General features: G+C 35.0%; 1 protein-coding gene across 21 annotated transcripts in view; it reads left to right on the top strand.

Annotated features, from left to right (window-relative positions):
• Nucleotides 1–497: 497 nt before the first annotated feature.
• Nucleotides 498–15849, top strand: part of PHF14 (PHD finger protein 14) — a 198173-nt gene continuing 182821 nt past the window's right edge. For 8 of the 21 annotated variants that reach the window (XR_014266385.1, XR_014266386.1, XR_014266387.1 and 5 more), the window contains exons 1-3: nucleotides 501–1011; nucleotides 1516–1626; nucleotides 9123–9901. Coding sequence is in view for 12 of the 21 variants with exons in the window: in XM_082471729.1 (XP_082327855.1) it covers nucleotide 1011; nucleotides 1516–1626; nucleotides 9123–9901 (891 nt within the window). In the remaining 9 variants the exon portion in view is untranslated. Of the gene's footprint in view, nucleotides 1012–1515; nucleotides 1627–9122; nucleotides 9902–15849 lie in introns of all 21 variants that reach the window. The other 13 variants (XR_014266383.1, XM_082471723.1, XM_082471728.1 and 10 more) reach the window with 6 other exon arrangements.

Raw genomic sequence — 15849 nt, 5'->3', positions numbered from 1 at the left:
ATTCAAATCTTCCTCTATCCTTGATATATAAACATTTAAAAAGTATTAATACTGCTCAGATTCTAACATTTTAACATTGTTTTTAAAAATAATTAACCTATATGTGAATAAACATGGCGTTTGAAACTGTTGAAGGACTGACGTACGATTGTACATACTCTCCTCATAGTTTTATGGATTTAAAAATTCACCTTATAAAGTAAATGATCTAAATGTATGCAAGGCACTATTCCACATTCATGGGGACATACATCCTGCTCCGTCTTGTCAGACACAAAATTTGGCCTTCCACGGATTTGGACTGAGGGCCGGGCCTCGGGGACTTATTGGCCAAGGGTCTGGAACTCTCTACTCCCGCCTCGCACTGCTCGGCTCCTCTCGGCTCCCTCTCGGCTCCCTCTCGGCTCCCTCTCGGCTCCCTCTCGGCTTCCGTTCGGTTCCGTCCGGCTCCGTTCGGCTCCTCCTCCCTGAGGGAGAGCGGAGGCGAGGCCGGCGCACGCGCCCTCGGCTCCTGCTGTTCTTAGGGCCGCTCTCTGGCTGGTGTTTTCACTTCCTTCTCTTCAGAGCTGTATCCGGGTCGTTGCTTTCCCTATTGTTTTAGGCAACCGGCCTCGGATTGTGTAAATTCTGAGTCTTTTGTTGCTTTTGTTGCAGGCTAATAAAGTTTTTCTTTCGTTTATTTTTTTTCTAGGAGTTTTAACAGGGGACATTAATTCCCCTGGGCTGCCGGGTTAGCCGCGCTGCCTGGGCCGGAGGACGCCTTTGGCCGGGGAAGCGCCAAAGGAAGGCGCGCTAGCGGCCGGGGTCGGTTCTGCGAGGACCAGGGGCCGGGGGGCGGGAGGGGAACCGCGGGGCTGCACCTGGGGCGCCCCGGTCTGGTCCGCGGCGCCGCCTATTTTTAATAGCATCTTTTGGACTCGTTTCCTTGGTCTCAGTCCTCGACCTCGGCGCTGCCTGGGCTCTCGCAGCCTCTCCCTAGGTCTACTCCAAACGACCACCTCGGATTCCTTAGTAAGTGTGTCGGAGGCGTCCGCGGGGCGACAGGTCCATTTCAGCCCTTCTAGAAGTCAGGGCCGGCTGGAGCAGGGCGGGGGTGGGAGTGTCCTGCGGGAAGCTGGACCCTTCGTGGACGCTCCCCCTCCACGGTCCGTGGGAATGAACATAGCTTTTCATATTCCCTGGTCTTTGCATTTTCTGTTGACTGTTAAATGATGTCTAAGTGAGGGATTACAAGCGAGTTTCAGAAGCAAGATGTTCAAGAGGGCCAGTTTCGATTTTGGTCGGCCTGGGTTCGTCTTTGCTGCACCTTGGGGCTGGAGCTGCCCGTGGATCTGCCCGGCCCTCCCCAGCCAGTGTTCCCACCCCAACCTTCCCCCACACCTTTTGCTGAGAACTGAATTAAGACAGAGATTTGTACCACCTGCACGAGGTCATCTGTACCTTCCCTCAGTGCCACAGCTCTCCCCTGTGCTTGGCGTGATTATGAATGACGGTGTAATGTTTTTCTCTTAACAGTGGATCGCAGCTCCAAGAGGAGGCAGGTGAAGCCTTTGGCAGCTTCTCTGCTAGAAGCTCTCGATTATGATAGTTCAGATGACAGTGATTTTAAAGTTGGAGATGCTTCAGGTAAATGTTTCCTTCTCGCTTCCCTTTTCCCAGCTTTCTGCAGTTGAGCTGATTTTCAGACTTTTCTTAAAAAGAACCCGTTTAATTAAAATGCCAGTATAAAGTTAAAGCACATAAACTTTATTTTGTCTGTTTATTTCCCACCTTTCCCTAAGATCGTATCACTAGATACTATCACTGCTTCTGTTTTTTTTTGATACTTACTCAGATAATTATCAGAGAAGGCCTTATTCCAAAGATACAGTAATACTGTAAATCAACTATATCTTATTAAAAAACAAACAAAAAGGTACAAAGATGCAAAAGTGTTTTCTCTATTCTTTACTTTAAAATATATTCATGCTTATTTTATGGACAGAGGGGAAAAAAATCTAGAGATACCCTGAAGTAGAGTGCCATCCTGAGAATAACGTGAGCCATGAACAGCCCAGGAACAGAGTTCTCTTTTCAGATCACTTGGCATCCCCTGAGGGGAGTTTTGCTTTTTGTCTGTTAGCTCCCTTACCAGAATAGAATTGACCAGAAAAGAGTTGTACTTTGGTAGGTGCTGGATCTTGTGGATTGGGCCTTTTAAAAATATGAGGTACAAAGTATGCCTGCTTGCTCGTTATATTTTGTGATTTTAAGAACAATAAACTTCTTTAAAGAGTTGTATATTCACATGGTACAAAATTGAAAAACAGAGAAGTGTGGTTTTCGTTTTATCTCCTGTTCATTGTAACTCACACGCATGCACACATATATAGATATAAAGTTTTCATTGCAGGAATCTGAGAAATACAAATTATGTTTAAATATTTTATGTGAAAAATACAAATACATGAACAATAAAAATTACTTAATTCTGTCCCTTTTGACAGAAATTTAAATAAAGTGAGAAATTGGAGCCCTTTCAGTTTTATCTTTTTAACAGTTTTAAAATATTCTTCCAGAGAATTTTTGATGCTTAGTCATATCTCTCTCCTTTCCTCTGGTTTTTCTTTTTCTTTTCTTTCTTTTTTTTTCTGTTCGGTATGGTAGGAAGGGATGAAATTTGGTTGTGTTTTGTTACTATTTTACTTTTAATGGCATCAGCAAGCAGAATTTGCATCGTGATTTACTGAGAACTTTTTGTTTCCACAATCTCATTTAATTTTTACAGTAACTCTGTTTAGCAGATATTATTTTACAGATAACAGGGGCACTGAGTTTAAGGAATTTGCATGAGGCCACTTAGGCCTAAATGGATCTAATCCAATTCTTTTGACTCCCAACATTTAGAATCTTTTTATTGCTTAGATCCTAAAAGTAGATAGATGTAATCTTAAATTGAAACTACTTACTTACTGTATCAAGGTGACTAATTGAGGTTACTTCCAGCAATTAAAAGTTGTTAAGTTTATCTTGATCAATTTTTTTAAACCTTTACTTCTCAGCTCTTTCATCTCCCGTTTCGTTTACTGTTGTTTGGTACTTCCAAAGAAGGGAAAGAAAGGGAAGGTAAAGGAAGTAAAATTCAAACCTATTTTAGTGCTCCTGGTGAAAACCTTGGCAGAAAATAATATTCTTGGCTAGAATGTAGCTTTGGTTTGTCATGGTTGAGATTGTAAACTGACAAAAATAGTTAGGTCTCAGAAGTTATGACTTAATTTAAATACCATTAGGGAAAAACTCCAAAGCTTAATTTCTTTAAGTATTCCATAATTATTTTTATGAAAATAAATCCTGACTTTGTATATAATTTTTCTCTTTTTGTTTATTGAGATGTATCACTTCCCTTTACAAGGGTTAAAACAATCTAATGATACAAATTACTTTCTCAAAATAATTTTTGGTATCAAGCAAAATAGAGACTCCTGACCTTGTTAAAGCTTAATCATGGTTGATGGGAATTATCTGTTACTTGTGAAAGTGGTAGAATGAGTTTTGTTAGGTTGATAATTTTTTTTTGAATCTCCTAAAAGCACTCAAAAATGTATACTTTCTGTTACCTAGTCTGCTATACTTGTAATTTACTTCCTGGGCCCCAAAGGTCACAAATTTATTTGTGTAGTTCTTGATATATTATCATAACTGAGAGTTTAGAAGAAAATGATTTTGTTTGAAATAGGTATTAGTAGAAATTGAGTCGTATTTTACACTCCTGGTTAAGGTGCATTGTTGTCTCCAATAGCTGAGATGTTGGCTTACTCTAGATTACCAGTGTTTCCTGTTTGAATCCTTTCTCGTCTCTGCGTAAGACAGTTGGACTCTTACAGGAAATAAGACATTAGACTTATCACTGTTTTCCAAACATGCTGAAGTTGTGGAATCCCAACCCTATTTAGTAATAGGTGATTAAACTGGAGGTGGAGAAATAATAGCTAAATAATAATCTTTAATGATAGCTAATAATCTTTCTGATCATAGCTTCTTTCAAAACAATCTGTAGACATGACTAACTCAATGAACTACTGACTTCCTTCAAACTTAATGTTAAAATGGTTAGATTGGTGGCCCTCAATTTTTAACTGATTCTATGCATCAGTTTCTTCTGATTTTCATTTTGAATTCTGAAATTCTGACTACAAAACTTCATATTTCTGTTTGGCTTTAAGAATAAATAGAGGGACTTCCCTGGTGGTCCAGTGGTTAAGACTCTGAGCTTCCAGTGCAGGGGGTGTGGGTTCCATCCCTGGTTGGGGAACTAAGATCCTACATGCTGCAGAGTGCAATCAAAAAGTAAATAAATAAATAAGAATAAATATAGACATTTCTGAAAAGTTATCACCCTTGCAGATAGACATAATTTTATTTTTGTGCTTCTCAGATGATAACATAGAGAAAGATAAATATTATTCAAAAATGACCTGCCAATAAGATTGGCAGGTGATTATAAACAGTTAATAATTATCAGGTTCTACCTTTAGAAAATTGTGAACTGAAAATAGATCATCTTTTATTTTATCTTTAATGTGAAAGTAGGGCTAAATTTCTCATTTTTGATTGAGGACAGTCAATAAATACATTTTCAAATTAGTCCTAAAACAGTGTGTAAGTGTATTAGAGTTATGGTGGTAACCACCAGAAGAACTGTATGTAGAAAAGTTAGCTGGTACCATATGAAATTATCAGCTTCATAGGTCTAAGATAGTTAATTATTGGCAATTTCATGGTTTTGCCTAGTTAAAGTGGTTATATTTGAGACTTGGACTTAAGATTGGGTATAGGATAGGAGACATTTAAGATAGGATTGATTACATTTAGTAATCTACATAACGAATGATTATGAAAATAAGTGCATATATTACTTTTATTAAACAAGACAAAATAGCAGTGCTGTGTCTTCCAAACCCCCTAGCCAAAGTAAGATGGCTAATTTTAGATCTTGAGCCATAGTTTAGTTGGTCCAAATTGCCAGAAAACAACTTAACTGGAAGAGTCAGGCTGAGAGTTTGCCTTGGTAGTATTTTGTGCTTAACTGCCTTTGGCTAAGTGGATCAAGATATGTTCATTGACCAACTGTAGCTTTGTTTTAAAGCACTTTGCTGGATATTACGGTGAATTCACAAATAATGATAATGTTAGAATAATTAAATAAAATAGCAGATAGATGTTATAAGGCATGATCGATCACTTGTGTAGTTCAAGTCTTTCAAAGGAGATGGGACTACTTGAGACTGGATTTACAACGATTCTTTGAGGAGATGAGACTTGAACTAGGAACTGAAAGAGAAGCAACCTAGGTAGGGGAAACGTTAGGTGTCAAAAATGTGGAGGATGGAAAATATCGTTTATACATGGAGATCAGGTTTCGAGTAAAAGCGTAGTAGAAGAGATGAGCCTGGGGAAGTAGAATGAGGTCAAATTGAGGTCTTAAATGCTAGACCAGTGTTTCTCAATCTCAGCAATATTGGCATTTTGAGTTGGTTAAATCTTTGTTGTGGAGGCTTGTCTTTTGTATTGGAGGATGTTTAGCAGCATCCCTGTCTTCTACCTACTCAATGCCAGTAGCATTTACTGTACCTAACCCCTACCCTAACCCTGCCCTTTTGTGGCAACCACTGTCTCTAGACATTGCCAGATGTTTTCTGTGGGAAAAATTGTACCCACTTGAGAACCACTGGTCTAGACCTACTAAGAAAATGTAGAATGACACAGCTGGGACTGGAGTCAGAAGTAGAAGATGAGTTGTGTTGACTGATTGGCTTTTTAGAAAGAGATATACTAGATGGGTTAAAAATGTTTCCAAGATGATAACTGAATAGTAGACTGGTGATCTGTCTGTTATCTGTTATATATATTTATAATCCTAATTACTGTTGCACCGGATCAATAAACAGAATAGTTAAATAATTAAGGTTGATGAACAAAGATGATTTTTTATATTGCAAAGTTAACATAAAACTCTGAATTAAATCATATTGATTTTATTATTTAATATTTATCATGGGGGAAACTTAAGCATTGAATATTGTGAAGGGATTCTTGAAGGTTGGTTTCTAATCTCTGTAACTGTAAAACATTTAACTGTCTGTTAGCTGAAATAGCTATATTGCTTAGAGAGGTTTCGATATATTGTGTTTGAGAAAGGTTACCTCTTATTTAACTGAATAGGAGGTAGGGATTTCCATGTTAAAAATTTTTCTTCTAATGTAAACATTTTTATTGTAGACTTAGAATTAACTCTGTTCTTATACCTAAGATAGCTGTATTTGAAATATCTGGTTTATTTCTCTAGTCTGTTACTACTTTTTTCTTTTATTTAAGGTTGTAAGAGTGATGGATTTGAAACGTTGTTTGAATTGGTAGGAATGGGAAATTTTTCATTACAGCCTACAAAAATAGAATTATAGACAGCCAAGGACAGTGATTTTCTCATTGTCATTATTACTAAGTAATGCCATAACTAAATATTGTTTATCTCCATCCCTCAAGTGCGTATGTACCAAAAAGAACTTATGACTAATCAGTTGAAGAAGTTATTTTTCAGAAATCAGAGAAAGATAAAATTTGATATATTCCTGATCCCAGCAGTTGGAGTATGGATAATGTGATATATGGAGAATGAAGGGTTGGGTAAGCTACTAGGATTTAATTCGTGGAAAAATCTCACATTCTTCTAATAATGTTAACAAATATAAAGCATTTAAATCTTTTTAAAATTCTGCTTTCTATTTAGGCATGATAACAAAACAAAATCAGAATCAAAGAGTTATCAATTTCCCTGTACTTTTAAAAATAATCGGTTGGCATTGGCAACAACAACCAAAACAAAACTGCAGAAATTCTTGACATTCTGTAAAATTTACAAGTAATAGCACAGTTGGATTGGTCTCAGTTTTGATCTGGAGCCCACGTTTGTGCCCCACTTGATCGTTCTTTTATATCTACTGTTATGTTTTTATTGGTAAAAATTATTAGGAGTACTTTTTAGTTACTTAAGAAAAAATTCTACAAGGTTAATCCAGAAGAAAAGTTCCTTTTCTCCATTTCCCAGGGCTGTTAATTATAGCATTGCTTGCTTTAGTCAGTGTGCACAAGGATCTGTCTTTGCCTTAGAAGCGTTTGGTCAACTCTGCTTATTATTATATCCTTATCTAAAAATATCTAGGAACTATTATTTTTTATCAGGGGTATTTTTTCTTGGTAGGTTGGATTTAATTGTTTTGAGTGGTATAAAAAAAATCACTTCTTTTCTTAATGATTTGTAGAGCTGTTGGACTGAAAATAAGTCCCCTATTTGTAAGTGACATTGGGTCCACGCTCTTTTGGAAATTTAAGAAGCTCACAAATCCAAAGATGTTTCCTAAGTTTGGCATGAATTTATTTGATGGTAAAACCTGACTGGAACTGATAGGAGTTTATTTGCAGCGTTTACTTATCATACTTGTAAATATTCATACTTTTCACTGCAGATGTATTTGATTACAGTATAGTACCATAGACCTCACTGGAGGTGTTAGTGTAATATATTGTGCATACACTATGATACCTTTCTAAAATCTGAAAAAAAATCTAAATTCTGTAACATGTGTGGCTCCAAAATTCAGATAAGGGATGGTTGGCCTACATGATATTGCTTTTGTGTCCTTTACAAGATTGTTCAGGATGAGAGTGTCTTGTCACAACAGTCCTGAATAAGATGTAGGCACCTGTATGATAATCTTGAGATTGACAGTGATTTTATAGGTTCAATCAACATCCACTAAATGTTAGTCTTTATTTTTTATGTGATTTAACTTGCAGGATTTTTTTCATCAGCCATTTGTAAAGGATTTCTGAGATATTTTAGAAACCAGATACTAATTACAGACAATTTTTTTTACTTTGAACACCCAGGTAATTATAGAGGCTAACACTGGTTGAGTTAACAGAAATTAGAATGGTGTGGAAACATGAATTTTTTTCACCGTTTTATTGTTACCCTTATCTTGGTTATAGGTGCAAAATATTCATCACCCTACAGATTTTACTATTGATGTTGGTTACAACTTGACTGTGACTGGTTTGTTTCCCACTGCCTCCTGCTCCCCTTCCACCAATAACCCTCTCCACAAATATTTTAGATTTTTATTGATTTGATTATGTGTAAAGAGGATTAGAATGTTACTGAGTAATGTTGGTCTAAGAGGGCCTGAGCCGCCCTAGACAGGAATGGAAGGCACTTGCTAGAAAGCTTATGGTCCTGCATGAACTCTTTAATGTCCTCAGCCTATCTTTTTAGTGACTACTGTGCTTGCTCATTTCCGAGATGGATTAGGTTTTAAAAAAATGCATTAATCTCTTTCATTCTAGGGTCTGTAGTAGTTACTGCCTAGAATTTTTGGAAGTTTAGGTAACTCTTTTATTGATATGAACAGTATCCTAATAATCAGAAAAATTGATAACTTATCTTGCAACTTCCATTTTCTGTGCCATTGCTATTGTCTGTTTTTCACTTGTGTATTTGGTGATCCTAAAATTGATTGGTATATTAGGGATGTGGTACAAATTGATTGTCATAAATATCTGTGTTCATTTTTGCTGGGTGAAGAGTGAGATAAATGAAACAGTTTTTGGGTCATATTTTTCTTGTTCTGAATGTGACTCAATGCATGTAAGTCCATATAATTTATGACAGAAAGATGTAAGAGAAGAACAATTTGGTATGTATTACATTATCATAAAGTTAAAATCAAGTGCTCAATTTAAAAAGAAGCACATTTACTTTTCAAAAAAAATTGCCTCTAAGGTACGCAGTATAGCGTGAGATGTATGACACAAAATAGTGGTCCTCGTTTTAAAGCATATTTTAATTTAGAGTTACATATATTCATCTTCATTAGTGCTATATTGAACTAGAACCATTATTCCAGCTTCATTGATTTATTATTTAATCAGGTTGGGAACGTCTACCATTCTTTGACTTAAATTTGTTTATATTGTTTTGCAAGTTATTCACAAATTTTGGTGGTTTCATTTGTGTCAGCGTTGTGTGTGTGTGTGTGTATGTATATACATATGTGTGGTTTTTTTTTTTCTCATATTTTCAACAGATTCTGAAGGGAGTGGTAATGGAAGTGAAGATCCTTCAAAGGACAGTGGAGAAGGTTCCTGTAGTGATTCTGAAGAAAATGTTTTAGAGGAAGAACTGAATGAAGATATTAAAGTAAAAGAAGAACAACTTAAAAATTCTGCAGAGGAAGAAATACTATCATCAGAAAAACAGTTAATTAAAGTGGAAAAGAAGGAGGAAGAAGAGAATGGAGAGAGACCTAGAAAGAAGAAGGAAAAAGAGAAGGAGAAAGAAAAAGATAAAGAGAAGGAGAGAGAGAAGGATAAAGAAAAAGCAACAACATCTGATAATGTGGCTGCTTCTGCTGCTTCCACCACACCAGCCACAAGTCCTCCTGCTGCTAACACGTCTCCTTCAGTCCCCACTACAGCAACTACAGAGGAACAAGTCAGTGAGCCAAAAAAGTGGAACCTTCGTCGCAACCGACCACTTTTGGATTTTGTATCCATGGAAGAGCTGAATGACATGGATGACTATGATAGTGAAGATGACAATGATTGGCGACCCACTGCAGTAAAGAGAAAGGGAAGATCTGCATCTCAGAAGGAAGGAAGTGATGGAGACAATGAGGATGATGAAGATGAGGGAAGTGGGAGTGATGAGGATGAGAATGATGAAGGCAATGATGAAGATCATAGCAGCCCTGCCAGTGAAGGGGGTTGCAAGAAGAAGAAGAGTAAAGTTCTTAGCAGAAACAGTGCTGATGATGAGGAACTGACCAATGATAGCCTGACACTATCTCAGAGCAAGAGTAATGAGGTAGATCAACCCAATTTTTATGATATCTGTCTGTCTGGGGAAAAGGGAATTCTTCTCTAAACCATTCCACCCGTTATATTAAGTGGCTTCCTTGAAATCCTGTTATAGACAGCTGTGGTAGTGAGTGAGCACCCTAACTGTAACATTTATTCATTTGGTCAGCCCGCCTTTATTGAGTATCTGCTGTTTGTCACCGTCCTCAAGGAGCTCACAGTCACCGTCCTCAAGGAGCTCAGTCTCTATACTTAGAGAAATATTTCTATGTCCATACCCTTGGGAAATAGTGGTTTTCCTTTCCCTTTTCTGTCCTCTCACTCCATTGTTCATAGGACTGCTGAATGGTGCTGAGTGGATTGTGAAAACAAAGGTCACCTTTCTTTCAACTTAGTTATATCCATATCCGCATAAAAATTTAGACTTTTAGAATACTTTTGAGCAGGGCAACAAACAACTTAATGATCGTCTCAGGCTTTTAGAGATTCATTTTAAAGGTTAATTCCTTTTTCAGTTGTAGCACCCATCTGAATAGTCACCAGATCTTTGCTTTAGATGTATGGGAGTAAATACAAACTATATATTTACATATTTTTAGTGAATAAGTTCTCTCTACAAAGAAATGAAAACAAACAAACATTTCTTATCCTAAAACAAACATTACTATCATAAAACTACAGTAATGACTCAGTTCTTCCACTTGAAGTTCTACTACTGAAAGTTAGGTTTATCCATTGGGCCCAAGATGCAACATTCAAGACTCTTCAGTCAAACACATTTGTGTCTCTTTGTCTGTGTGTTTATGTATATGTTTTTCTTCAAAAGAAAGACTGAGTTGTCGTCTTACATGTAGATGTACCTGTTACATCACATGTAGAACTATAATAAGTCTGTCATGCCATTAATGTGTTTATAGTCTTAAAAATTCACTTCTTTAACAAGCACTTATTTTTTTGTTTTTTCATATTATTGAAATAGGTTAAATTGGTAGAAAGATTTTCTTTCTATGCTTTATTTGTTCTTTTACATTTCTTCTGTTTACAAATTTTACATAGCAGTGATTTTCTATTTTAAGTTTCATTTAAAAATTTGGTGTTTTACCAAAATAATATATAGCAGATTAGGAGGTGTTATATGTCAGTAGAGATGAAGCAGTAGTTTATATTTTACGTTATAAACATTGGTTAACTTCCAGGTTGCCCATTTTCTTAAGAAGAACGTTGCCTGATTCCAGTGCTTACCTAATTCCTATCTTTAGGTAAAGGAAAATTGTCACTTGGAATATAGTATAGTATGCATAATGATGTAGCACAGACAGTTCCATATTTCCAGTTTAAGGAAACAGAAGTATGGAAAATCTAATTGTTCATACTTTATTTAAACATGTATCCAGTTTATTTTATAGCACTTAATACTAACCTATATCTACTGACTAAGGTTACCTTCTGCAGTATCACGTTCTTCATTTTTATTAGCCTGACATTCACAAAAGGAGGCTGGCTAGGATAGAAGGCAGTATGGATTAGATTTATGCTAAGGTGTGGGGGAACACCTGCATGTGTCTAGAAATTTGCCATGTAAAATATATATAAATTATCCATTTGTTAATAATCTGTAATACATAACAAGTTGCTTAAGAGATTGTAGACGATCCTTTATGATGCATTTAAAGGCCACATGTGCTGTTTAGTTTTTTTCCTACTAAACAGAAGAGATTTTAGTAAATAATGGGACTTTATTTATTTAGGTTAACAGTCCGAAAGGAATGAGATTCCAGGGCATTTCTTGGATAAGTGCCTTGATACAGTTGTCAAGAAGATTATTCTTATAGTAACTAAATGAATTCCTTTTGTGTTAATTTATGTTAATTTTCCTTTTGCTCTACCCTATGCAGAAATGTAGAAGAATTTATATAAGGTTAATTTTTGCTCAATAATATTCTGCCTGAAACCTTGATAACTGTTTTTTTTCCAAGACTATTATTCAAACTCTTAAGTAATTTTTGATGATTCTAGTTCTATGTAAATGTCACTTAAATTAGATATTAAATTTTAAGAAAGAACTAATCGAAATTATTTTATATTTCTAAATTTCCTGTTCTTATAATCTTGATTTTGTAAAAAAGATGACTAAAGGTAATCCTTGTTGTCTTCTGGCCAACGTTTGTATTTTAATCTTCCTGGTTATTTTAGGTAGTGATACCTTGCCAAGTGTTCATTAGTTAATATGTATATATTTGATTATATTTGAAGTTTTATTTTTCTATGCTTTTACTTTGTTTTCAAATACTACTTTGTAATAGAGATAGCTGAAAATGTGGTTTTAGAATACATAATAAAATTGTATTTAGTCTATAAGCAGGAAAATTTTTTCTTGGATGCTATGTCAGGTGCTTTTGTAGGGATATGGTGTTGGGTATCATGTAAATGATGCCCAGGAACTTTCATAATTTTGAAATTTCTTAGGGGAATTTGACATTTTTTTTTTGAGTGGAGGCCTTTTATAATTATTGGCTTTTAATGGTCTTACCATGCCTATGTTGTAGGCCTTGAAATGCTCTAGAGCAGTGGTTCTCAAACTGTTTGGTTCAGGACACCTTTATAGTCTTAAAAATTGAGGACCCCGATTATTATTCATATAGGTTATATCTTTTGATTTGCCATTTCTAATTAAAACTCAGAAATTAAAAAAAATGAGATGTATAGAAACAAGAGTTACTAGATTGATGACACCATCCCGTGTCATGTAACTTCTGGAAATCTTCACCATACACCCACGAGAGAGAGTGAAAAGGCAAATATCCTTAGTATTTGCCTTTTGGATCCCCTGGAAGAGAGTTCCCCAGACCACACTTTGGGAACTACTGTTCTAGATTTGGGCATATGATAGCCTGCATTTTCTTCACATGGGCATATACCTTTGTCAGTGGCATTATGGCATTTTTTGAATTTAGTGCTATCTGAAACAATCCCCTTGGAATATGGTTACATGTCTTTTTCAAACTTTTATCTTGAAGTTTTTGAGATTCACCAAGGTTATCTTGCCTTTAGTTTTCTGAAATAAATTTTTTGGAGAGGGCTGTATAGTATTTTCAGATAATGGTTCCCATTTTCAGGACTTTGAAACTAGAGCTTTGAATGAGAATTAGTATATGATAGAAAATCATCTCAGTATAAATTTTCCAGTGGATGTTTTTTACTTTTTTTTCATAAGGTTAAATAGATTAGATGTCTTGCCATGTGAAGAAATAGCAATTGTCATCTGAATTTTGCTAATTAAAATGTAAACATTTTGCCAAAATTTTTAAATAGCCATTTCTTTTGGGGGCTTCTGACTTATTAATCACTTGTCTTTTTACACATTTCAAAATAAAACAAATTGCTCTAAAGCCTAAAAAAAAAAAAATCAGTTTGTAACATTGTACAAAAATTACTTGAGATTCTTGAAAATTTAACCTTCTTTAAAAACTTCTAGGAAGAACTATTGGTCAAACTTGGTATAATAATTTTTTCTCATTTTCAGAGCAATAGGATTCTTTTAATTCTGGTTTTATATGAAGGGTGCTGGAATTTCCTCCTATTAAACACACATATAGCTTAGTTAGAATTTACCCTGTTGTATATGTTATTTATAATAATCTTTGTGGAATACATATATAAATGAACACTAAACATATTTGAGAGCCCATAAAAAACATTGGGCAGAATCATTTTTGGTGTAAATTTTAAATCCCAAGGAGAAAAATGAAATAATTTACAATAAGGAGTCATTGATTTATTACTGTAGTGCCCCATTTAATCTTAATAATTACCATTAGAGTCCATTAAATTATTCCATAATATTAAAGTTATATCCTAGATGTGCCATTCAAAACCCATTTTCCCAAATTCTATTTTTATGGAAAAATCATATTTTCAAATGATGTATTTTGTGGTAAAAACTTAAGCTTAAATATTTTCTCCGGAAACTTGAAAAATGATATGTCTTCAGAAATATGCTATTAAAAATTGATACTAAATTGACTTTTGTATTCTGATCAGAGGTGCGTTTCAACCCATGTTTGATCTATTGAAGACAACCTAGAAAACTTTTTAAGAGGATGTATTGTTTAGATTTTCCCATTGAAACATTGTCAGCAATTTGGTTAGGGTAATACTGTAGGACTCTAGTTATCCCCATTTCTATCTCTTTGTATTTAATGTCTAGTAAGAGTCTCAAATGATGGAGATCAGAGGGTCAAAATTGCCAGTTAATTTTGTTTTCTCTCCCTCTAAATGATAATATGTGTAGAGAGAAAATGGAATAGAGATAATTTAGACATTTACTGTTTTTCTGAGCAAAATGGCCAAATAGGAAAATAATGGAATAGAACTATCTGTTGATGCTAGTTTTTCTGATCCATAGACATTTACTTGTTTCCCACATGGGTAAACCTCTTTTTTCAAGGGCTGATTAGTTTTTGTAGTTCCACCAGAGAAATATTGGCAGAGCCCATAAACATGAGTAGCCTCTCAGTCATCAAACTCTGGTTGTTTGCTAGATCTTTTTCTGGTCTGTGATTTTTTTTAACCTAGATGTGGTATTTTAAGAAAAAAATTTTTTGGACTTACCATGGGAAAATATTTAAAGTACCAGTGTTCATTGAGGCTTATAACCTTTCTTTTGGGGTTCCAAGGAAGATTCCCCAGTGTAATAAATGGTCAACTCATGTTTCTCTTTTTGGACCACCTACAAAGAAGTACAGAGGAAAGGAGAATGGGAATGAACATTTATTGAGTACCTAGTATGTCTCAGGAACATTCTTGCCATACATTATCTTGTTAAGTCTCACAACAACCTGATGAGGTAGGTATTATTTTTATCATCCCATTTTACAGATTAGAAAACTACAGCTTCGAGGTTCAACAGCTATTAAGTGAGAGCTGAGAATGAAACCCAAGAACATTTGACTTTAAGGCAAATGCTGTTACATTTGAAGCATTGCTAATGGGATGAAAATCTGGGCAGATTTTTGTTTTGCTCAGAAGTACTATACTAAAGTACTTTAAAACATGAGTTTTCTTTTTAGGAAGTTTTAATCTTTATTTGCTAGCGATGTCCAAAGCCCCAAACTATTGATACTTTGGTTTTATAACAAAAAGGAGCAAAATATAAAATTTTAAAATGCTCGAATTCTTAAGAGAAATGATGCCTCCTTGTTAACTTTCGCATTCTTTTTTGATTTGTTTTTTAGATCAGCTGCAAGTTTAGATTTATTACACAGAAAATATATTGAAAGAATGTTATTGTGACAGTCAAGTGTCTTTCAGATGTTATTTACAAATTGCTCTTGAAATGACTCTAAATGTTACTTTTGGATATTGGTCAGTTTAAAAGAATACAGAAATATAAAAATGTTAATATGAAACAATATAGTTAATGTGTGATATGGAACTAATTTATTTTGTTTCTGAATATGGTTAGGTTCTTAAATGAAAATATATAGACTCAAGTGCCATCTTTTATTATATGTAATGCTGAGCCCAGTGTGTTAAATATGACAAGAATCATCATCATGTTAATTTGTCATTTAAAGTTTAAATTCATAATGCCGAAGGTTTAAATTAAATGGAGCACACTCTTCCCTTTATTTTTTTATATTCATTAATACATCTTCCTTTCTCCTTTTATGTTACAATTAACTAGGTATCTTTATTACCAGTTTTCACTAGATATTTCTTGACAGAAACCTAATCGAGTACTCTGACTCTTCTAGCAATCAGTCAATCTGGATTCTTTTTTAGATGGTTTTCTGTACCTGTATACACAGATTTCCTGTGCAGGCTTTCATGGATCTGTCATCCAGTGGTTTGATGACCCTGGAAATTCTGGATTCCCCAGCACTAAAGGAGTATAGTCTGTAATATGCCATCACATACATATTTGCTTATACGTTATCTTGATTTTTTTTACTG

Source organism: Balaenoptera physalus, assembly GCF_965194825.1.
Source record: "Balaenoptera physalus genome assembly, chromosome: 8".
In the NCBI taxonomy this organism is placed as follows: domain Eukaryota; kingdom Metazoa; phylum Chordata; class Mammalia; order Artiodactyla; family Balaenopteridae; genus Balaenoptera; species Balaenoptera physalus.
Note: the sequence above shows the minus strand (reverse complement) of the source record. Positions and strands in the feature narration are given on the sequence as shown.